Source organism: Sphaerodactylus townsendi, linkage group LG12, assembly GCF_021028975.2.
Source record: "Sphaerodactylus townsendi isolate TG3544 linkage group LG12, MPM_Stown_v2.3, whole genome shotgun sequence".
In the NCBI taxonomy this organism is placed as follows: Eukaryota; Metazoa; Chordata; class Lepidosauria; order Squamata; family Sphaerodactylidae; genus Sphaerodactylus; species Sphaerodactylus townsendi.
Genome location: NC_059436.1, coordinates 20,352,487 through 20,377,569, shown reverse-complemented (window position 1 = coordinate 20,377,569; position 25,083 = coordinate 20,352,487). Strand labels below are relative to the sequence as shown.

At 46.1% G+C, this 25,083-nt stretch overlaps 1 protein-coding gene across 4 annotated transcripts in view; it reads left to right on the top strand.

Moving 5' to 3' along the window:
• Positions 1–25,083, top strand: part of POU2F3 (POU class 2 homeobox 3) — a 103,542-nt gene that overhangs the window by 57,596 nt on the left and 20,863 nt on the right. For 2 of the 4 annotated variants that reach the window (XM_048512973.1, XM_048512972.1), the window contains 2 exons: positions 14,792–14,896; positions 17,746–17,848. In XM_048512973.1, coding sequence (XP_048368930.1) covers positions 14,792–14,896; positions 17,746–17,848 — 208 coding nt within the window. Of the gene's footprint in view, positions 1–10,878; positions 11,004–14,791; positions 14,897–17,745; positions 17,849–25,083 lie in introns of those variants that run through there. The other 2 variants (XM_048512976.1, XM_048512975.1) reach the window with 2 other exon arrangements.

The window sequence follows — 25,083 nt, the reverse complement described above, 5'->3', positions numbered from 1 at the left end:
GACCTAAGTTTGCACACATGTAGCATCGGTGTAAAATAAAGATAGAACAGCATTTTGCTGAGGATATTTCTTGGGGTACTGCAACATTCAACCAAGCCTTCTTTGCATCAGATCGCATTGAGGTGGCTTTGCCGACAGCTACGGTTCCTTTCAGTAGGGCTGGGACCTCTTGCATTTCCCTTCATGCAATGTGCTTCTGGAACTTTACAAACATAACATTAATTGAGCCTTCCAGCCTGCTTCTGGAAGAAACCGCTACACCCATTTCACAGAAGGGTTGTTTGAGGCATTAAAAAGAGGCTTGGCAGATGGCTGACGGCTTGAACTCTGGAGCGTTCGAGGTGTGATGGACAGACAAATTCACATGTGGTCCTCCATGTCCAAGTCCAAGAGCTGCTCTTCAGAATTTGGGTTGGCAGGTCCACCCTGGTCCCCAGTAGGGGATTGAAGGTAGGCTCTTTCAAAGCTGATGTGGTCTGCTGACTGGCAGCATCCCTCCTGGGAGTTTGGTAGCAGCGTTTCACCTCTCTTCTGATGTGAACGCAGTGGCAGGTTCAAAGGCAGGGACATGGAGTCTGGGCAAAGTTGTGTGCTGCTGTGTCACTTCAAGAGACAGTGACGTGGCGTAGCTTTAGGAATCCATCGTTTCACCATAGACCTTCCAACCATTCCTAGAGCTACTCTATGCCATTTTGGGGGTTTCCCCAGAAGTGATGTAGCAGCACACCCAATGCCAACTTTTCTTTTCCCTCACCCATGATGACGGCTATACCAGGAGTAGGAGCCAGTACTTATTAGTAGAGTTGCCAACCTCTACAACAGCTCCTGGAGAATTACAGATGATCTCCAGACTAGACCTAGGTTCTCCTGAAGAGCATGGCTGCTTAGGAGGAGGAGGAGGAGGAAGAGGAGGAGGAGGAGGAGGAGGAGGAGGAGAAGAGAGTTTGAATTTATACCCCCCTTTCTGTCCTGTAAGGAGACTCAAAGGGGCTTACAATCTCCTTTCCCTTCCCCTCCCCCACAACAAACACCCTGTGAGGTGGGTGGAGCTGAGAGAGATCCAAAGAACTATGACTAGCCCAAGGTCACCCAGCTGGCATGTGTTGGAATGCACAGACTAATCTAGTTCCCCAGATAAGCCTCCACGGCTCAAGTGGCAGAGCAGGGAATCAAACTCAGTTCTCCAGATTAGAGTGCACCTGCTCTTAACCACTGTGCCACTACTACTCACAAGAGTGGACTGTATGGGAGGATATCCAGACGAGGTCTCTCCCCCCTCTAGGGTTCACCCACAAATCTCCAGGAATTCCCCAACCCAAAGTTGGCAGCCATCACTCCCACCTCAACCTGCTACCGACAGAGCACCATATAGACCCCAGGCAAATCTCCATATAGACCCCAGGCAAATTTCTTTTCTGTCTTAAACCACTTGTGTGTTCCCCTTTGCAAATTGTATCACGATTGCTGTCTCCCAAGTTTTATTTTTTTCCTGTGGATTCCATGGGAAGTTACCCATTACTGAATCACAGCTCTGGTTCATCTCGCCTGGGTGGTCTGCGTTACCTGGCATGGCTCTCCGAGGCCGGAGGGAGAGGTCTGTCTTTGGAGATCTTTCACCTGCCGTTCGCATTAAATTGAATGTGGGTCTGAGAGTTGAGATATCTTAATGCAGCATAGGAGCCCTTTGACCCCATAATGGAGCCTTATTACGGCCTGATAACGAATTCTTTGCTTGGCACAAATTCCTTGTTCTCAGATCCCGCATATTGCAAACATAAATTCCCATCTAAGGCGGGGCGTGCACAAGGCAGAGATGATCCTCCTTTAGCTCCCCTTGGCTCCTTATCTTCTACCTCCCGCCCTTCCAAAAGACTGTTGTGACTTGAGGTATACCCTAGAAGAGGAGGAGGAGGAGGAGGAGGAAGGGAGGAGGAGAAGTTTGGATTTATACCCCCTTTCTCTCCTGCAAGGAGACTTGAAGGGGTGTACAATCTCCTTTCCCTCCCTCCCCCCCCCACAACAAACACCCTGCGAGGTGGGTGGGGCTGAGAGAGCTCCAAAGAACTACAACTAGCCCAAGATCACCCAACTGACATGTTTTGTAGTGCACAAGCTAATCTAGTTCATCAGATAAGCCTCCACAGCTCAAGTGGCAGAGCTGGGAATCAAACCCAGTTCTCCAGATTAGAGTGCACCTGATCTTAATCACTACAACCCGCTTAACCAGTACACCACAGTTGCCATGCACCTTCCTCCCTGTTCTCCTAAATCATCCACCTCTAGGACCTTTCATTTCAACCCAAAGTCGTGGGGCGGCAGGCTGCGAAGGACCCTCTTTCAAGTCTGATCGGTGCTGAAGAAGTTCTTTGGATTAAGAGAAGGGGGGAAAACCTTGAACACTAAGGAGTCGGGCTTGATCAGGGACGGATGGAAGAGATAAGAAGGAAGAGGTGGGAGGGGGTGCGGCTCTGACAAGCTTTGAAGAGGAGAAACCTGAATTGAGCGGGGCAGGGTTAGGGACTGCCCGTGCTGAGATGTGGAAAGAGGCCCAGAGAGAAGGGAGGCTGATGTGAAGGGTGCCGAAGGAAGTCCAACAAACGAGCGTGCCGTGGCCTACTTTCAGAAGGAGAGTCGGGAGCCAGAACATGCAGCCAGCCTAGAAACAATAGGACGTGTGTTTCTCCAGTGTCAGTGCGATAAAAAATGTACATACTAATTTTATTTCGCCCCGGCTGCATAGATTTCCATGTCGCACAGGACCATTTTATGCCTCCCTGCCGCTTGCAGATACCGATCCTGATATCACATACGGTATTGCCAAGTTTTGCATAGCAGCACTTGACGTGCATCACAGGATAGAGCTATAAGGCAATTCTAAGGTTATCTTACTAGAGTGTTCTGTGATCTGATAGTAGGCCTTTCCGTACAAATCCCTGAAAATGTTTCTAAAACGTTCTCAATCTCGCCCCCCACCCCCTTTACCACGATGTATGTCTGCACCCACTCCCTCGAAACAATTCTTGGCTGTCATTTTGTGATCCCCCCCACCCCTGTTTTTAAGTACGCTGTCGATGCTTCATTGCTTCAGATGCCTTCTCATGTACTTGATGCCCTCATATACTTGATGCATCAAAGAGTACACCCCCCCTTTTTAAAAAGTCTTACTGAAATACGCAAAATGCTCAAAAAACAGGCGAGGAGGAGTGGAGAGGGACTCCATTCCCAAATATGCCGGTATTTCCCACAGCTGGCAACCCATCTTCCCAGACAGGGAGAGGGGAATATTTCCTTGCATCTCCCACTTGAAAAAAATCAAATGCCCCAAAGCTACTTAAGTCTCTATTTTTAAAGTATCCAAGTATACCATATTATCAAGACACTGTTGATTATATGGCTATTTAATGCCTGGAAGACATTGACTAAGAAAGGCAGATGTTACATCCAGCTGAAAGGAACATCTTTCAGAGGGTGGACAACTCTGGACCGGGAATTCCCCAGAGATTTGGAGGTGGAGTCTGAGGAGGCCAGGGTTTGGGGAGGGGAGGGGCTTCATCAGAATATAATGTCCTAGACCAGGGGTAGGGAACCTGCGGCTCTCCAGATGTTCAGGAACTACAATTCCCATCAGCCTCTGTCAGCATGGCCAATTGGCCATGCAGGTAGGGGCTGATGGGAATTGTAGTTCCTGAACATCTGGAGAGCCGCAGGTTCCCTACCCCTGTCCTAGACTCTACCCTCCAAAACAGCCATTTTCAACTGGGAACTAATTTCTGTCATCTAGAGGTAATTCTGGGAGACTTCCAGATCCCAGTTGGAGGCTGGGAATCCTATTTCCTCTGCCTGACCCCTGAAGGACTTCCAGCTAGAGGCTGACCAGAAATAAGAGTACTTGTAAGGTGGTCTTCTGAGAGGGAAAGCCATTTCTCTTGTTCTGGGAAGCCCTTCCCTAACTTTCTACTCATGCGTCAAATGCATTGTACAGTTTTTGTTGCTGGTCATTTTATTGGTTCATTTATTAAGTCATTTTAATAGTATTAATTTACTTTAATGGAGTTATTTGTTGATTGTTGGTTAGCCTTTGATGAACTTTGCCTTCAGAGCAAGAAGACTCTGTGAATGTGGCCATTTAACATTTACTGTAATAATAATTAATAGTAATAAACTGGGCATATGTGTAAGAATTATTAATAGTCAAAAACTGATTAATAATAATAATTAATAGCAATAAACTGAGCATTTGCGCTATCCTCCATAGCACAAATTGCCGCTGCCACCATCCAAAGTTTCTTTTAATCCTTGCAAGAGCAAAGTATTTTGTTGGTGACTTTTACTCTGAGAATTCCCATGAGCCATCAAGTTACTGTAGAGTTTTTAATCTATCGGGTTGCCCGTCTTGTCTCTGATTGTATGCATTTTTTGCCACTGTTACACTTTGTCAGTTGCGCAAGGCAATACATGTAATAAGGGTAATTGCACAGTTATTATTATTTACAAGCAATGATTATTTGATTTTATTATGTCTATAAGAGTACAGGCTTGGGGGTTGAGGGAGGAACCTGCATACAATGCAAAGGATCTGGGAAATTTATCACCATGCACACAGCTGATAACTTCCTGTACAATTTTGCAGTGGGGTACCACCACAAAACTGTGCCCCGTCCCTGCCATCGAACACCCCCACTACTGCCAAACTCCCCCCACCCCTCGTCGAACTCCCCCTGTCCCCCACCCCCTGTCACCACTGTGCCCACAAAAAACCCAGTAAAGCTTTTCCACCTCCAAGTGACACAAGCAGTGCCACTCATAGAAGGAAAAGGTTTGTTGCGGGGGCAGTTTGCAGGTGCAGCGGTGATAGGGGGCAGGGTAAATTCGGTGGTGGGGGGATTCAGCTGAGGGCAGGGCATGGTAGAGAGGGGGCAGAAGCAAATGGCACCGGGGCTGTATGCCCTCTCTGTCCCCCTCTAGTTCCACCACTGCAATTTCAATCCATGTGCTTTGGGCACATGGGACAACCCTTCTTTTCCTGGAGGTGTGTTTTCAGGGGGGAGGACAACATTCTTTTTGAAATGCAGAAAGCAATAAATATGTGGAAAAGAGAGAGAATGTCTCATTGATTCTAGTGGAGAGTCACATGTATTCAAGTCTAGGCAGCTAGATCCATGCACACAGCTCCCCTGTGGAGCCAAAACTGCATCTGAGCTAATCTATCAGCCATATATTTACATTGCAGTTAGAGGTGTGGCCCTTCCTGCTCAGTGACCTGATACACAGAATAATATGCCAGACAATAAGGGCCAAAGTTCTCCCAGCCTTGGAGAACTATCAAGGACAGTTCAAGGATCTTGTGGGCAGAGGCGTATCTAAGGTGGGACTGCCAGGGAGTGTGCCCTGGATGCCATTTAAAGGGGGCATCCTTGGCCACCCAGCCCTCTCCCTGGCCCTTTCCCCACTTACCGTTTGCTGCGCGCTACTGCCCCCAAATAGAGCATGGTCCAGCGGTGCTCCCCATGAGTCCGGGTGGCGACAACACAGTCTCCCCGACTCTGTGCTCCAACATCCCTTCAGCGCACATCATTTCTGATGCTGGAAAAAATGGCACCTTCTGACCGCGGGGCAGTGGGGAACACGACCCCGTGCCGGAAATCGCTCGCGCTGGGAGTGGCGCGCAGGAAATCGTAAGTGGGGAAAGGCCCCCTGTCAAGAACTCTGCTTCGCCCCCAAGGGGTCCAGCCTTATTTTTATTTATTTTATTTATTTTTCAATGTATATTCCGCCCTTCCCACAGGGCAGCACATTGTGGAGCCCACAGTTCAACACTGGGCTTGGCCTGACCACGTCCAGCTTTATACTACTAACTCCAACTCTAAAGTCAAGTGGACGTCAGTCATCAGTACAAAGTTGAACCTGGCTAGGCTGGGTCTGCAATTTGACATTAGGCTTGGCTTGGCTAGGTACAGCTTTGAACTGTGGACTCTGCTTCCGAAGTCCACATGTATTTCAGAGGCAGAGCCCCCAGTTGAACACTGTGCTCGGCCTGGATGAGCATAAGTATGGGCTCTGCTCCTGACTTCAGAGTCAGCAGTCTGGAAGCCAGAGTAGAGGGGCCTTCAGTGCTTGCACTAGGCACCATTTTCCATGGGTATGCCTTCGGTTGTTGTAGGGATCTGAAGATGGAAGCCATACATTTCAGAGTGTGGAAAGAAGTAACTGATATAGGCAGGTGAGATCTGGATAGAAGTGAAGGTCCTGAGGTGTGAGGTGAGGGGAGGCCCAGCTAGAAGCTAGCAATGGTCGCCTCAGCAACACCCACCAGGCCTTCTGTGGGAAATTTGTTGACAGCGACGTTAGGCTAGAAGAGCCAGCCCTGGTGTTGATGAGTAGGAGAGCCAAATAAGACATTCTGCGCTGTTTGACAGGTCTGAAGTCATGTGCCTCAGCATCTGATTATCTTCTCCTGTATCTTGGTGTCCTTTGCCACCCTCCAGACTTGGGCCTCCCAACGCCCGGTGGCCCTGATCCCTTCTAACGCAGCCGAGCTTCTTCCTAGCTGGCGGGGCGCAGCCGCTAAACACCAGCTCTGTGCCAACTGTTTATAGATCGGTTACAAAACAGATGTGCCTTTTCTCTTTTTTATTATTAGTGCTATTATTGCTATTCCTGCCGTCTCTCTATTACTTGAGCAGTAATTACAGGCAGGTTGGGAGATGTTCTCCCTTCATCATTCGGCTGTCTTGTGAAATGTTTATGAAACACCTTCGACAAGCAAGTTATGCAACCGGGCAGGAGAGCTTTGATCAGTTTCCATCACCCACCTTTTGTTGCTGAACTGCATTTTTTTTCCCCCATTGGGCTGAGGAAAGATATCCATCAATCCGATGTCAGGGTGATCAAGACCCATCAAAGCTCCTAAGCAAAGGCTCTGCATAGGGGGACGAAATATGTCCTACCTGTGGGTTGGATTCCCTTTCACAAAGGTGGAATTTATCTGTTTTACTGACTTGGACTCTGTTTCTTGTGTGCTTCTTTGTTTGAGCAGCCCTGCAGTCTCTTTACATGACAGTGATCAAGGGGTTAGATACAGGTCCCCAGCACGGTGCCCATGGCTCCTAGTAACTCATGGCTCCTACCAACATCTTTTCCAGTGTCCAGCAAGGGCTTTTAGAAAGCATGCGGGGCCAGGTGAGGCCTTTGGCCACTGGAGACAAATTTGGTTTTGCAGATTTCCAAAATATTGCTTTGGCTTTGGCAGCAGCCAACACAGTACAATGACACTGCAGCATGCACAGTACAATGACACTGTAAGCTGAGGGAGTCATTTTGTGACTGACTCCACCTCTTGAAGCAGCCATTTTGTGGTAGCCATTTTGTGCCTTCTCCAGCCATGCTGTGTCAGGGTTCCAAAGGTGCCTGCAGGCTCAGAGACTTAGGAGACCTCTGGATTTGAGAAATGGCCCTCCGAGGAAAGGCTTAAGCATCCGGGACTTCTAAATTTAAGAAGGAAAAAAGGATCAGTATGAAAGATTTTCAAAATGAGGGGAGAAGGAGACAGAAAGCATTGTTTTTCTGCTTGGTAGGAGGACCAGGTCAGGCCAAGGAAACCCTTCACGCCATACATGATTTCACTTTTAAAGGTTCTCTGAAATTTTGATGACGGTTGCTGACTTAGATCACTTTTTTAAAAAAATGGATAGTGAAGAGATATATTCATGGCTTTAGCAAAGCTAGCTAAATGGAAACTCCCTTGCTCAGGGGCAAACTACCTCTAAGTAAAAACAACAGGGGTTCAAGCCATTGCTTTTCCATGATCTTCTAGGGACATGTGGTTGGCCTTTAATTAAAACCATTGGCCCCATTTCAGACCATCTTAAAGGCACTCAGGGTCTCAAACTGGGGATTTTGGCACCAGTTCAATATCCTTGGTGCCTTTAAGGTATCTAACATTTAGATTTAAATGTGGGCCAACCGTATGTTCCTAGAAGATTGCAATTAGGAGTTGAGACACCTTCTCCGTGTCCCACTCCACAAGCAGCAACTGCAATAGGCTTCATCTCAGCTGTGCTCTAGCGCCACCATTGCAGATGGCTAGAGAAGGGTACTGCTCAGCCAAAATCAAGTGACACTAGGAGCTAAAAAGATCCCACCTGATTGTCAGCCTAGCTCTTCGGTTTGAGCAACTACCTGCTTCTCTGATTACCTGGCCACCTGTAGAATTCTTTTCATGACAATGTTCTAATTACTGGTCATAAGAAATCTAGGGAGTATGATGAAAACCCGTGGGATATGTACATTTGGAGTATTGGTGAAAGAACAGCATATTCTTGTACACACCTAATAATTTGCTTGTGCTCAGCTCCAAGTGTGAGCAGGTACTGATATTTGGAAGTATCACCCTGTCCTTTCCTAATAATCTCCCAGATGACTCAAAAGGAAAATAAATATGACTTTTCTGAAGTCATTTAATTCATTAAGAATTAAAAGTGCAGGAAAACTATCACTTGGTCATAGAAAAGACCAAGACTATGGATGAAACTTGGCTTGACAACAGTACATGTAAAAGGGATCTGGGAGTCTTAGTAGACCACAAACTGAACATGAGTCAGCAGTGTGATGCAGCAGCCAAGAAAGCCAATGCAATTCTGGGCTGTATCAATAGGAATATAGTGTCTAGATTGAGGGACATAATATTACCTCTGTATTCTGCATTGGTTAGATCTCACCTGGAATACTGTGTCCAGTTCTGGGTACCTCAATTCAAGGATATTGACAAACTGGAACAGGTCCAGAGGAGGGTGACCAAAGTGGTAAAAGGTGTAAAATCAATGCCCTATGAGGAGCGGCTTATGGAGCTGGGTTAAGAGAAGGTTAAGAGGTGACATGATAGCCATGTTTTAATATTTGAAGGGATGTCATGTTGAAGATGGAGCAAGCTTGTTTTCTGCTGCTCTAGAGACTAGGACCAGGAGTGATGGTTCAGGAAAAGAGATTTCACCTAAACATTAGGAAGAGCTTCCTGACAGTAAGGGCTGTTCGACAGTGGAATACGCTGCCTCAGAGGGTGTTGGAGTTTCCTTCTTTGGAGGTTTTTCAAAGAGAGGCTGGATGGCCATCTGTCAGGAGTGCTTTGATTGAGTGTTCCTGCATGGCAGGGGGTTGGACTTGATGGCCCTTGGGGTCTCTTCCAACTCTATGATTCTATGAAAAGGGCCAAACAATAATCTTGCTAACTGCCAGGAATATGCCTTTCTGATTAAAATCACACATTTTTTAAAAAAAGTAAACCAAGTATTTGGGGTTGGGGAAGGGTTATTTTTCATAATAGTTTTTTTAAAATTATTCCAACAAAGCACAAAAACATTTTTTTAAAAAAAACGCAATCCATTTCACATCATATATTGACTTCCAGCTACCTCGTCTTTGATTGAAAGTTAACTCTAGGTTCATGCATATAATTAAAACATTAGTTCAATAGTTATTTTTAAATGTATTGTAATGTTTAAAATCTACTGTTTCCTTTAGATTGCAAACTTTGCCACTATTTCTCTATTTGAAGAGGTTTTCAAAAGATATTCCATAAAAAGTTTCCAGTTTTCTACAAAATTGTCCAGACTGTTGTCGTTCAGTAGTGTCATAAGCTTTGGCATTTCTGAATATTCTGAACTTTCATAATCCAGTCCCGTTTTGTTGGGTTGGGGAAGGGTTATGTTTCCCCCCCCCCCCATGAACTGCATGCCCTGATCCATCCTCCAGACTCCACCCCTGACCCATCAGAAATTCTCCAAGCTCTGCCCCTTTGCCCATTCAAACCACACTGTGACCCCACTCATTTTGAAACTCACAAGTTGGCAACCTGGCCAACTAGCCAGCCTCTGTCTCCAGCTGTGACTACCAAGAGACCTCAAAGATGCTCCAATACAAGAAGATGGTTCTGTCTCCATTCGTGAAAGCTCTCTTTTTTAAAAAAAAAAATGGATGGTTGCAGCTGCAAGGATGTGCCACTTTCTTTGTCGCGATGCTGAAAAGTGTTGGCTTGGGTAGGCTGGAGATGGGAGATCCGTATTCAAATCCACAGTTTCCAATTGGTTATCCAAGTTACCGGCCCAGCTTGAACCTTGTGGTAAGTGTGACAGGCCCGTTCCTTCTTGACAGGATTCTTGCCCCCCCCAAATTGTTACCTGTTTTCTCGAGAAACACTCTGCGCCTGGAACAGCTGCGGGAGGGCAGGAAATTCCACAGGTGCAGCTTGTCTCCTGTTCATATTGCAATGACAGGAGGAGGGAAAGTCCTTTTGTGTTTCTTACGTTTGCAGCACAGGAGTCTCTGCCAGAAAAAAAGGAGCCTTATTTTCCTTGCAGAGGATCTCTATGCTTAAGTTTGGCACTGAGGGGGAAAATCACTAAGTCGTTTTGTGTACAGTTTTCTTCTGGATCCGCATACGCAACTGGGGCTTTGTGAACGGTTGGCTCTGGATCCAGCCGTTTGTGGTTTGGTTGCATTTCCAATTGGAAGCAGGGCAGAAGCAAGCCTAGAAACCAGGTGCGGTGGTTTGGTTGTGTGTCATCTCTGCAGTTCCTCATGGAAGTTCTAAGAACTTGGGAACACGGGGAGGCAGGTGGTTTGCAGAGAGGGGTGGGAAGAGCCAAAACTGGGAAGCGGCTCTCTTCTTGCCAACCCTACCCAACCTCATGTTCTCATGTTGTTCAGAGCTAGGATGCTGCAACACACCCCTTTGTGCTTGGCCCGTTTCCAAATCCTTCTGTTTTGGCAGCAGTAAAAATTGATTTCAGTTTGGAAATGGCTCGAGGTCTTTCCACACACATTGCTGATCAGGTTCGTTCTGTTCTCGGGCAAAGAGGGGCATTTGTCCTGTATTCAGACTCTCACATCTCTGTTCTTGGTTGCTCTTTGGGATTGGAACTCCAGATCGGGGTTAGACACATGAATCCTCCTGCAGTTCTGTGGGTTCTTGAGCATCGTGGCTGCAAAGCCGGAGCGTTTACCTTTCTGTAAGTTGGTTCTCAAACGGAAAGAGCCCAGAGGGACTCGGAGAGGGTGGAAGGGTTGGTTGAAGGTCTGACTTTTCTGTTGAGAGTTCCTAGCAGTTTTTTGAAATGTTGTCTGTTTTAGAAGTGTCCTGCAAACTGCTGTGATGTTGAGAACCTCATAATTTCCTCCCCCCAAAAGTAGATGGGAATATTGTTGTTTGATGAACTTGATTTCTTTTGCCTGTACCTCATGTCAGTGGTAGAACCTGCCGCTTGACAGATCCTGAAACTGACCTGTGCTGTCCTCTGTATCCCGTTCTTTTAACATCTGCTCTTTGCGCTTCATTATCATGAAAACTCCCTTTCTAAATGAACGCTGGCTTGTTCGTAGGGTGTCAAAAGACTTGAAAGCTTCCTGTCTCCCTCTTCTGGTTGGCCAGTGGATTGCAAGGAATTGTTTTAGAGACGTGCCTGTTCGTAACGGGCCATAGAAATACTTGGTGACTTAAGAAGGATTTGCATTTTATCTGGAAAATTTTGATGTGCTGAAAATGTAAGCGTTCAGGATCAACAGAGCTCTACTGCAAGTAGAAAAGGATTTCTGGCTGAATTTATATGATAGTCGGCAAACTAGGTGTGCTGAAGAGCATGTGATAACCTTGGTTACCCAAAGTGACTCCCCAACAAATATATGCCTTTGCTCTTCCTGATGTCCCATTACTCCTTTAGAATTTGCATGTGTTTGCCAACCAAGGTTAGGTCAGTAATTTGTGCATGTTATTTTATGTCTTGGACACTGTAAAAATAGTCCAAGCTACTGACGTTTAAATGTGATGAGGAAGAAAAAATTGAGTGGGGACACAATGTTTAGGGCAGGGGACACTGTTACCCAGGGCAGGTACTGAAAACACATTGTGGGGGTTTAAAAATTTCATGCTTTTCAGAGAAATCTTTTAGCACGTCACATTCAGCATTGCATTACATTTTCAAATGGAATTTTACAAATTGCAGATTTCTGTCAAGGGTTTCTCTGGCCCCTTCCGCACATGCAAAATAATGCATTTTCAAACCACTTTCACAACTGTTTGCAAGTGGATTTTGCTATTCCACACAGCTTCAAAGAGCACTGAAAGCAGTTTGAAAGTGCATTATTCTGCATGTGTGGAATGAGCCAGAGTCTTAGAATAATATGATGTAGGAAGCCATGAATGGAGAAAGTCAAATTAAAAGAATGCAAAAGAGAATGAGGAAAATGCAAGGTTTTACAGACAGCATTTTTCTGTTCACATAAGATGGAGGACCATTTTATATCTCTCTTCCTCACCCCCAAATTGCAAGAATTCTCTCTCTCTCTCTCTCTCTCTCTCTCTCTCTCTCTCTCTCGTTCTAGCCAGTTTTGTTAATTTACTCAATTCAAAGTTATTTAAAGCAGGCTTTAACCATTGGGACTTCCTCCTCCTCCTCCTTCTTAACCAAAGACATATCTGCACATAATTGGAAATCGATTGTAGCTTAAAGCAAATAGTTCCTGATTTGACGTACTCTCACATTTAAGAGATTTGAGATTCCTCCGTGGAACTTGGATCTTCCCAGAGAACTAATGTGTGTGTTAGATGAAGACAAAAATGTCATCTCTTTCTGTCTGAACAGCTAAACAGGATTTTAATTTGAACGTAACCAAGAGCATTTGTGGTTTGGCTAGCATTAAAACCCACTTCCCAAAAAAACCTCCTTCTGGTTTCCTGAATTCTGTTTACAATTCTATGCATGGCTACCTAAGAGTCAGCCCATTGATTACCATGGGGCTTTCTTCTGAGTAAACATGCATAAGATTATTAAACAGCCACAGAGATTAGCTTATCTATAGCCAAAAGCCATGGTAGCACGTTCATGGGGAGAGCAGTATATATAAGCCGAAATAATGATGATGGTGATAACAATGCTAAATATAATATATATAATATAGTATGTAATATATAATAATAATTATGCCTCTGGGTGAAGCTTAAATTATAATGAAAGGCTAACAGCTAGCTAAAGAACTGGCAGGTGTGATAGTAAACAAAATTAAATAATAATAATAAGTACAACCTCCATGGTTAGAGTCTTTGGTGATGGTCATCTGTTTTATGCTCTGCTTTTTCGCTTCTAGAACTATCTTGCTGGCTGTTACTGGAAACATACTGCCACGCTAGACAGAAGATTGTTGTGATCTACTAGGACACTTTTGTTCGTGTGTGTGTGCGTGTGCGTGTGTGTGTGTAAAGTGGCCATCAAGACACAATTTTTGTGACTTAATGACTTTAGGAAACCTTTGGGGTTGAGGTTGGGGTCGGAGCTTTGGCACTTGGATTTTATCCAACTTTTTATCAAAACCCACCCTAAGACTATTGCAAAAGGTGAGAAATAAGTTGAAATAATAATAAATCAAAACAACAACAACAACAATACTAAGCGACTGATAGCGACCCCCTCGAGGCTTTCCAAGGCAAGGAAAGCAAGCGGTGGTTTGCCCTTGCCTGCCTCTGTGTTGGCAACTCTGGACCTCCTTGGAAGTCTCCCATCCAAGTACTAACAAGGGCCAACCCCGCTTCACCTCCGATAGCTGATGAGATCTTAGTCAAATAATATTGTCCGTCATGGCAGAGAAGCCTGGAAGTGCCGCTGTAATCTCAGATAATTGTGTTGCTTTCAGAAAAGTTAGGGAAACTTGAAATGGAAAGCTGGAGGGCGGGGGGCATCGTCTCTTTTTTGCTTGGGAGCATGGCGTCAGCGAAAGAGGGGGGGCAATTCAGCAGTTGTGAAACTGCTCTGATCTTGCGTCGCTCTGGGCAAGTGGTTTGTGGTTTTTGATTCTGCTCTGTTCTCTTGCCAGGAGGATAAACGATCATTAGTCACCATTATCTTCAAAGGCCATGGGGGAACAGAGAGGATTCCTAGGTCAGGATGGGAACCACACACATCTTTGGTCCCCTTTTCGTTTGGTAGGGAAACCCCAATGCTGGCTGGTATCTAGCTGTTGGACCCAGACCTCAGTTATCCCCAGTCCTGTCTCCAAATTCATTGGCAGCTTCCCTTTTGAATCCAATGTATTCATCTCCTGTATGTCTGTCTTTCCTGGGATAGGGTTGCCAACTCTGGGTTGTGAAATACCTGGAGATTGTGGGCATGAAGTTTGGGGAAGGTGGGGTTTAGGCAGGAGAAGGACCTCAGCTGCGTCTAATGCCATAGAGTCCACCCTCCAAAGCAGCCATTTTCTCTAGGGAAATTAAATTTAGTCATCTGGAGATCAATTGTAATAACAGGAGATCTCCAGGTACCACTGAGAGAGTGGCAGCTGTACCAGTGAGAGATGAGAGTGGTGGAGTCTCCTTCTTTGGAGGTTTTTTAAAAAGGGGCTGGATGATCATGTATCAGGAGTGCTTTGATTGTATGTTCCTGCGTGGCAGGGCCCGGGGGTTGGACTTGATGGCCCTTGGGGTCCCTTCCAAATCTATGATTCTATGACTCCCTCCATGATTCTATGACTCCCACCCTCCCAGAAAATGGACCCTACACTCGGCCTGGACAGAGTCAGCAGGCAGGGTGTAGAAAACTTTCCTGAGATTAATCTGGAAAATGTGATTTTTGTGCAAAGGTCAGTCAGCATCTCAACTTCCTGGCAAACGTTTGGCTGTCAGCTTTCCACCACTGCTGCATAGAAATAGGAACTCTTGTCGCCCAAATCTTCCTGCTCAGGCTCCAGTTTTTCCTGCCAGCTCCTCATTTTTGACACATGTTGCAGGGTGACGCCATTCTTTCCTTTGCAGATCAAGACGGAAGACCTCAGTGACTCCGTGCAAAGTGCTATCCCTTCCCGACCAGGCCATCTAGTACAAGGGCCCTCAATGATGCCTGGAGGCCAAATCGCTGGGGTAAGAGGCTGAGGGCTTGATGGACAGCTAGATAGGAAATGGCTCTGCTGCTGGCAGGGGCGTAACGAGGCAGCCCTGGGCAAACTGTAGCCCTGGGCAAAACCTGAGTTGGATGCCCCCCCCCCCCATGGGTGGCCACTCCACCACGACCAAATTTTTTTTGCACCAGGACATTGGTGCTTGCAGAAGGTGCACTTTTAGACATATCAGCACCACAATTTCAGCATATCATCAGGAGACTGTCCTTATGCTACTCCCCAAGTTTGGTGAGGTTTGGTTCAAGGAGTCCAAAGTTATGGACTCCCAAAGGGGGTGCCCCTATCCCCCATTGTTTCCAATGGGAGCTAATAGGAGATGGGGACTACAGTTTTGAGGGTCCATAACTTTGCCCCTCCCCCCCGAACCAAACTGCACCAAGCTTCCTGGGGGGATATCATCAAGGGCAGTCTCCTGACAGTGAGACCCTGAAAGTTTTGAGACGCTGTGCCTTCAGAAATGTGCCCCCGCGGCCTGCAACCCAATTGACAGCAATACCAGAAAACTCAATGCAGAACAAAGATTCTTGGGCAAAATTTCTAGGATGTTCCTGAAGGGGCGCATTTTTGGATAATATCAGCGCCAAAAAATGTCAGGGGGGGGGTATCATCCTGGAAACTATCCTAATGGGACCCCCAAGTTTGGTGCAGTTTGGTGTAGGGGGTCCAAAGTTATGGACCCTCAAATGGGGTACCCCATCCTACATTCTTTGCTAAGGAGATGGGGGCAACCCTTTTGAAAGTCCATAACTTTGGACCCCCTGAACCAAACTGCACCAAACATTGGGGGTGCCATCATGACAATCTCCAGATGATACCCTGAAATTTTGGTGCTGATACATCCAAGAATGCCTTCCCTGCAAGAACATCCCGAAATTTGCCCAAGAATCTTTGTTCTGCATTGAGTTTTCTGCATTGCTGTCAATCGGGGTTGCAGGCTGGGGGGGGGGGCATTTCTGAAGGCACAGTCTCAAAACTTTCAGGGTCTCATCAGGAGACTGCCCTAGTGATACCCCCCAGGTTTGGTGCAGTTTAGTTCAGGGGGGCCAAAGTTATGGACCCTCAAAACTGGAGCCCCCATCTCCCATTAGCTCCCATTGGAAACAATGGGGGATGGGGCACCCCCTTTGGGAGTCCATAACTTTGGACTCCCTGAACCAAACCTCACCAAACTTGGGGGGTAGCATAAGGACAGTCTCCTGATGATACGCTGAAATTTTGGTGCCGCTAGCCTAAAAACCGCACCCCCTGCAGGCCAAAAATTGAAAACCACTAAAATACTCAAAATGAACCCAGCATTTTGATGCCCCCCACAAGGTGATGCCCTGGGCAGCTGCCCACCTTGCCCAATGGGCATTACGCCAGTGGCTGCTGGGCATGTGTCATTTAACCCTAAGTAGGCACTGCGCAAGGACTGAGAAGAGAAGGGCTGCCAAGTACCCCTGGAGGACGGGGGATCCCTGCCCCCCACCCCCACTCCAGTGACAGTATGAGGACAGTAGGGGGGGACATTGCAACTGAAACTCTGATGCCGCTTCTGGGAAAAGACTTGGAAGTGACATAACTCCCCCTTCCCTGACTACACGACCTTGGAACTGGCCAGATCTCTGTGGAATCTACCATAGAGTTTGGGGGATTCCTAGACTTTGGGAGCAACAGTCATGGTGTCAGCACAGCTTTCCCTGCAGGGCCCTGCCTGCACTCAAACAGCTCCTGGGGACCACTGGCATGAGTCTAGCACAGGGGTAGGGAACCTGCGGCTCTCCAGATGTTCAGGAACTACAATTCCCATCAGCCCCTACCAGCATGGCCAATTGGCCATGCTGGTAGGGGCTGATGAAACAACGTTCCCTAGTATCAGGCCACTGGAATCCCTGATCTACCCAGGCTTGAGACTAGATCCCTCACCAAAGGGCTGAGAGGACACTCATGGAAATTTAGAAAGGTGCCTTCCACTGCATCAGACCATTTGTTCATCCAGTCCCCTTCTATTCTGCTGGGGGCAAGCCAGTCTTCAGCAGTTCACCTGTGTCCTCAAGCAAGATGAGCAGCTTGGTTGGAATGGCTGGGCTGCTTGAAGGTCCTTCTCACTCATGGCATTCATGCCACTATTTCTACCTTTCTCGGCCTTCTGAAGGGGTCTTGGGTAGGAAGTCCCCACCATAACAAAAGACCTGGGACTACTCCTCACCAACCCCTAAAGCATAACACGGGGGCTTATAATTCTGCTGCCTTGGTGACCAAAGGACTATTGCTCCTGTAAGATCTGTAAAAACTCTATTACAATGATGGTACATGATGATCATCTAGTTGTGGAAAGGTGCCAGCTCTGGTTGTGAATTACCTGGGGATTTTGGAAGATGGGCTCTATGGCATTATACCCCATTGAAGTCCCTCCCCACAGATCTGGAGATTAGTGCGAGATGAAGCTTGCCAGGTCTCCCCTGGCCATCAGCAGAAGATGGGGGGAGGGTCGGAGGGAAGGGTTGACAGATCCAAGTTGTGAAACTCCTGGAGATTTGAGGGTGGGCCCTGGGTAGGGCAGGAACCTCAGTGGGGTACCATGCCAAAGAGCCCACCCTCCAAAGCAGCCGTTTTCTCCAGGGGAACTGATCTCTGTTGCCTGGAGATCAGTTGTAATCCCAGGAGATCTCCAGTCATCACCTAGGTCAGGGGTGTCACACCCCAGCCCTCCAGATGTCCATGGACTACGATTCCCATCAGACCCTGCCAGTGTGAGCTGTATCCTTATTCCTGTTATCCCCAACCCCAGGGACTGCTACTCTACTTGAGGTGTGTTTTTCTCCTCTGTAGGATATGAGTTCTCTTCACACTTTGCAGCAACTCGTGCAAGTCCCAGGGCACATGCAATCCGTCCCGCTGTTCCTGCTTTCTCAGGCCTCGACGGGTCAACAAGGTAATATGAAAACTTGCGTGTCTATAAAGAAACACAGGGAGTTGCTTGATGTTGAATCTGACCGTTGGTCTCTTGAGACTAGCGCTCGACTCGCCGCAGCTCTCCAAAACACAAGAGTGGAGAAACATGTTTTGGGTGAGGTTGGCAATGCAGCTGCAAGTCCTGAGACCCTGTGGCTGGAGAGGCCAGGAATTCTACCCCATGGGGCTTTATAGCAGAAGAGCAACAAGCCTATAGGCATATATCATATGGTCAGAGACCAAAGATAACTCAAGGCCTAGGTTGGGTTGCGATCACCAAGTTGGGACATTCCTAGAGATTTGGAGGCGGAGCTTGGGGAAGAGAGGAGGGACTTCCTCAGTGTATAATACCATACAGTCCAACTTGCAATGCAGCCATTTTTTCAGGGGTCCCATCTCCAAAGTCTGGAAGTCTGAGTTCTTATTCTGGGAATTTACATGGCCCTTCCTAGAGGCTTGCCTCTCCTATGGCCCTCTTTTTATGCTTCCTGTGTTGGGGCCAGGCGGTACAAGAGGTGGGGGGCATGCCTAATTCTAAGGCAGGTTGGAGAATGGTGATAGATACATGCCATGTTCCTTCTGTGTACATGACAAAGGTTGCCCATATCCAGGTGGGGCCATGAGATCTATCAGAATTGCAACTACAGAGACCAGTTCCCTCGGAGAAAATGGCTGCTTGGAGGGTGGACTCTCAGCAGAGGCATACCACCCAGGGGGACATATGGGGTCAAATGTCCATGGGCTGTGGCCATTTAGTCACTTGGGGGGTTGGGAAATCACACCCACACCCCTCCTCCTTCCCCCCAGGACCATACACTGACTTCAAGACCTGGTGCAAAAAAAGTTGTTTGGTTATGGTGAGGGAGGGTGGCCACCCATACAGGGGGGAGGGAGGCGGAAAACTCAGATTTTGCACCAGGCTACATTTTCTCTGACATGCCTCTGCTCTCAGGGGCCCCTTCCACACACGCAAAAGAATGCGTTTTCAAACCACTTTCACGACTGTTTGCAAGTGGATTTTGCTATTCCACACAGTTTGAAAGTGCATTATTCTGCATGTGCGGAATGAGCCAGGCATTCTAAATAGCTGGGCTTTATTCCATCCCCAAGCCCCAACTTCTCCAGGCTCCATACCCCAAAGCTTTGGGAATTTCCTAAACTAGTGTTGGCATCCTTAGACCAGCCGGGTCAATGAATCTTCAGGGTTTCAACGGGATAATGGATACATCTTCATTTCACAAAATAATCAAGCCATTATTAGTGATGTTGTTGCAATTTCTGTGTTCTTTATATGCTTATGTTTTGTTTTGTGCAGCCTTTTTAAAAGCATACCTTCATTGTGTTTGAACCTTGCAGAGGGGCAGTTTTAACTAATGATCTAAATGTCTTAGTGCTAGAGTTGCCAACTGAGGGTTGGGAATTTCCTGGGAATTTGTGAATGGAGACTGGAGTCAGTGGGGTTTGGGAAGGACCTCAACAGGGTATAATGCCAGAGAATCCACGCTCCAAAGCAGACACGTTCTTCAGGGGAAACTGACCTCTATAGTCTAGAGAACATTTATAATTCTGGGAGATCTCCGGGCCCTGCCTTGAGGTTGGCAACTCTAGAAGTTAGAGCACAGTTTTTAAGTAGGTCTATTTAGAATCCTATTTAGGTGCATTCAATGGGGATTAATCCCAGTAAAGTGTTATTTGGATTGCATGGCACTTAACTGGTCATGTGTGGTTTGTGCTGCATGGTATGGTAGACTTAAAAGAGGAGCCTTGAATAATGATGATGGCCCATTATGCACGCAGCCCTTTCTTCAAGATTGTCTGCTCCACAGGAAGGTCTTCCTGCTTTTCTCTGTGGACGCACAAGGAAACGCCACTGTTTCCTCTGATCTTGGCTGCCATTTTGCCTCCCCCTGCTTTTGAGCCATCCCAGATCACTGGGTTCATTGCTTTTTTGCCATTGTTTAATTTTGATGCTTTATCACCCCTGAGATAGAACGTTATGGTTAAAAAATTAAAAAACAAGGAGGCCAATTGGTCCCCTAGAAATGCCTGCCCAGGAGTGAGCAGGAAAAGGCGGAGAGGAGCAGACACTGGGAAGGAAGACAAATGGATGGTCTACTTCACTTTCCCTATGCAGGCAGGGAAAACATTGTGGTCTTCCTGCTTTCTGAAACCACGGGGATTATTGGATCTGTTCTGCGCCACAGTGAGTTTGGGACGGGGGAAATGCATCCACAACTGAAATTCTGCCCTGAAGGGAATGTGCACTTGCGGACAGATAAGTGCATAACAGGCCAATAATTATTTACAATAATAATAGCAATAGTACAGGATACCAGTCTTCCAAAATAGTCCTGAGCCTCAAAGGGAAAGGCAAGGAGGTATAGATATATTTATAAATATTTATGAAATAAATGCAACACTGGTTCATCTGTGAATGCACACAGCCCTTAATCCCTAACACTGAATGTGTAAACTCAAATACAGTACCAAGATGCACCATGCATCACGCACATACAAGTCACTGCTTGAGGCTGCAATCCTAACACAACCAAGAGCATGTCTGAACCAGCTCTGAGCTGAATGAGGAATCAGGTTTTGTCTGCATCCCGTACTTTGCTGTTGGCCTGTTTCTCCACTAAGGAGTCGAGTAAAGGAGACCTCCTTTTGGGATGGGACTTTGAAGGGGGTTTTGCCCTCGCTACTGGACTTTCACATAATTTCAGTGATGGAAAGCCCTTTTCAGGACTCATTATGTTTGGGACATTCCTACCTTGCCCACCTGGACAGCACACAATTCACAGTCCTTTTGTTATGCATGAGTACAGGGGCGTACCACCCAGGGGGACATATAGGGTTCCCCATACCCCTCTTCCTTCCCCCTGGGTCCATACACTGACTTCAAGACCTGGTGCAAAAAAGTTGTTTGGTCATGGTGGGGGAGGGTGGAAAACTCCGATTTTGCACCAAGCTATATTTTCCCTAGATATGCCTCTGCATGAGTATCATTTCATGAGGAACAGGGCAATGTGCTTACTTTACTTCTTTGGTAGCGGTGGTCAGAAACCACAGGTATGTTGTGGTTGTGAGTACCAAAGCTTGAATATATGGCTCCTTCCGCACATACAGAATAATGCACTTTCAAACTGCTTTCAGTGCTCTTTGAAGCTGTGTGGAATGGCAAAATCCACTTGCAAACAGTTGTGAAAGTGGTTTGAAAATGCATTATTTTGCATGTGCAGAAGGGGCCTAAGTGTGTTGCTCTATCCACTACAAAATGGTGATTATGTTTGTGGGGGGCGGAGGGCGATGCTTTCCTGGTGTGTGAAGTAGGAATAGCAAAAAGTGAAAAGGACGTGACTCTCCAACTTTTTTGAGCCTAGGAATACCCTGGAATTCTGACAGTGTGATGGGGACAATCATAAAATGGTTGCCATAGTAGGCGGAGCCAGTCGCAAAATGGCTGCTGCATAAGGCAGAGGTTGTTTATAACGCTAATAGTAATTCTTCAACGTGTCAGGGTGAAGTTATGTTTAATGGGATGCCTTTTAATCTACATAGCCAATCAGAATCCCCCTGAACCAAAGGTCCACTTAGCGCCACCCACTTTCTAAAAGCATTTGGTGACACCAGGAAAAATGCCAGTGCATTCATGCGGACCTCTGGAAAACGACAAATTTGGATTGAGAATCAAGGTTCACTTTCAGACTTCTTGCTGTCATCTCTGGAGTCACATAGAGCAGTAACGTGTTACTTAAATCTTTTTCCTGGCAGATGAATTTTATCAGCTTGTCAGATAATCACACAGCATCCCCTTTCTCCGCCCCCTTTCCCCGCCGTTGAATTCCAGGAAGAAGCTCCCTGCAGTAAATCTACCGCCCACCCTGCAGGTAGCAGGTGAAACCGCTTGACTAATTTTGTCTGGCTCATTTAGATCCTATCTTGCTGAACGTTGCGAAGATATTAAATTTCGATGCGAGTCGTCTGAGCTCGGCGTGACCCACTGAAAGGCTTGTGCATTTAATTACATTTCCATACGGGCCCCTAATTTGCAAGGTGCCTCACGGATGAAACAATACCCAAGCTGTGCCCCATGGCTCTCTGGCTGTGTGTGCGGAGACATGATGTACGGGGTGAACTGAGGATTTTGCTGAAGTAGTCAGAGGAGGCGGAACCGGGATTATGCGGCTGATGCATTGCTAACATCAGGAAATTAGGAGTGGTACGCTAATGCGATCGTGCCATGACTCAGTTCTCAATAACTAATGGGAAACACTCCCTTGCCGCGGTGGGTGCTATCAGCAATGTTTGAACTCAGCAACCTGAAGCCCACTCCAAGTAAAGTTCTATGTCACTGAAACTAAGCACAGAAAATTTCACTATTCTGTAAACCCCTGCAGGGGTTTTTCCCCCCGGCTTTGATGTGAGTTCCTAAATGGGAAAAAAGATTCTGCCCTTTTGAGTTAGAATTAGAAAGAGCGGCTACCTCATCTTTGGTTACAAGTTATCTCTAGATTCATGCATGTATAATGAAGACATTAATTCAATAGTTATTTCTTAAGTGTATTCTAATGGTTAGAATCGACTGTTTTCCCTAGATTTCAAACCCTACCACTACTTCTCTATTCAAATAGGTATTCAGAATATATTCTGTAAAGAAAACTTGCAGTTTTCTAAAAAAAATTCAAACTTCTATCTTGTAACAATGTCGCCAACTTCACCATTTCCGAATATTCCGTAACTTTCAGAATTCAGTTGTCTTTTGTTGGTGTCTTATGACATCTCCATTTTTGTGCATGTAAAGTCCTTGCTGCAGTTGTCATATACATAAACAACAACAATACCTTTATATACATAAACAAAGTTCTATATTACTTGGGAAACTCTTCTGCCGTCATTCCCAACAGAAAAGCCTCAGGTTTTTTTAATTGTTATCTTCAGCATTTTTTGTACTTCCTTCAGTATTCTGTCCCAAAAAGTCTTAACCTCTTTACACATCCTCCACATTTGGAAGGCCTTTCTTACTGTTGAGACTTCCAGTAACAGTTTTGAATCAAAGATGAAATAGCTGGAAGTCAATATATGATGTATAGTGGTTTGCGCATTTTTAATGTTTCTATGATTTATTTGTTTGCTTTATGTGTGAGAAAACAAAAAATATATGAAAAAAAGACTCCGAACTGCCAGGGGAGACCCCTGTTGGCAAGAGATGTCATGATCCTTGAAAGAGCTTCATAGAATCTAGAATTAAAAAGTCAGAAGGGGCCTAAAGGCCATTTAGTCCAATCCCTTGAACCACGTAGGATGACCTAACGCATTCCTGACTAATAATCTTTCATGAAGGGAATGCCCACAGTATCTCTGGGCAATTGATTTCACCACTGAGTTGCTCTGCTTGTTAATATCCTGTCAATATCTCCCCACCTGTAATTAAACTAATTAGTACAAGGTTTCTTCTAATATCCTGTCAATATCGCCCCACCTGTAATTTAAACTAATTACTACAAGTCCTAGCCTCCAGTAGCAACTGGAACAGTTCCCTACTCTCCTCGAAATGACAACCCTTCAAATACTTCAAAACTGTAATCATATTCCCTTTCAGCCTCTTCTTCTCCAGGTTGAAAATCTGCAGTTCCCAAGCCCTTCTACTTATGGTTTAATCTCCAAACTTAAACCTTTTCTGAATTAGTTGTTATTATGAACCTTCCTACCAAACATTAGATTTTTTTTTACTTTGAATTCTGTATTTCCCCCCACCCCTCTGATTCTGTTTTTTCTTCATTTTTCCCAAGTATTTTTATTGCAATATTTTTTCCCTATCCATTTCTAAGCCTACTTTCCTTGAGTATGTGATCATGTTGGAACGGTCCTTATTTCTCTGCCCCACCAAACATCCCGACCTTCTCCATACCCCTGTGTTGCTGCCCAGCCTCCCTTTCAGCCATTTTCTCTTCCTCCTCCTCCTCCATTTTTGAACAGGTTTTTTTTTTAAAAAAATCATCTTTTCTCATATCTATCTAGCAATGTAATGTTGAGGCAGAGATAAGAATTGGGGTCATGACATCAGTTTTGTCAATTTCACACAGAGCTGGTGATGTTAACATTCAGACGCAGTTCTGGATCCATTTCAGTAAAGCTTCAGGCCTGGATATGGGACAGAAACACCCTTGGTTGCCCTAGTGCAGTGATGGCGAACCTTTTCGAGACCGAGTGCCCAAATTGCAACCCAAAACCCACTTATTTATCACAAAGTGCCAACACGGCAATTTAACCTGAATACTGAGGTTTTCGTTTAGAAAAAACGGTTGGCTCCGAGGTGTGCGTTACTCAGGAGTAAGCTTGGTGGTAGTCGGTGCAACTCTTCCAATGGGTAAAACACAACCCTAGGAGGGTTTACTCAGAAGCAAGCCCCATTGCCAGCAACCAAGCTTACTCCCAGGAAAGGATCACGCTTTAGTTCTTTGCATGAAAATCAGTGGGGTTTAACAGCGCTTAAAAGGGTTACCTACACTGCTTCCCCAAAACTAGGTCTTAGGTTTAATGCTAATAATCGAGCCCAGCGGCCCAGGCCAGATTAGATGTGGGGGGGCACTCTGCACGTGCCCACAGAGAGGGCTCTGAGTGCCACCTCTGGCACCAGTGCCATAGGTTTGCCACCACTGCCCTAGTGGATAATCTTCACCAAGAGCTGAACAGGAAAATGCAGTTCTGTTGGTTCTGCTGGATCTCTCAGTGCATTTCTTTCAGATGGTATGGGCCATGGTATCCTTCTGAGCTACCTGGCTGGATCAGATCTTAGGGGCATTAAAATAATATGTTGTCAGCATTAGTATGTGGAATAAATGCATCTGAAGAAATAAGGGGGGGAAACACCAGTGGGAAGGAAGGAGTGCGGAATGATCTCATAGAAAATGTTTCCAAGGTTTGATCACTTTGAAAAAAAACTGTGGAAAGCTGCGCGTGCGGAAAAGGACTCCGTCATAGCTCTTTAAGAAAATGAAATGAATTAGCAAACATTTGTGCAATAGTTTGGGTGGAGGAAAAACCAACAGCCTGCCTGAAGTATGGCGGGAGGGATAAGTCTGGCGGCTGTACGGGTGTTTAGTTGGTTGTAGGTACACCCATTGTGCAAAGAATGGCGCTGGGAGGGACCAGTTTTACTCTGTGGGTGCACAGTTTGCCATGACTTCTCTTTTGACATGTTGTCTGTCTTCACCC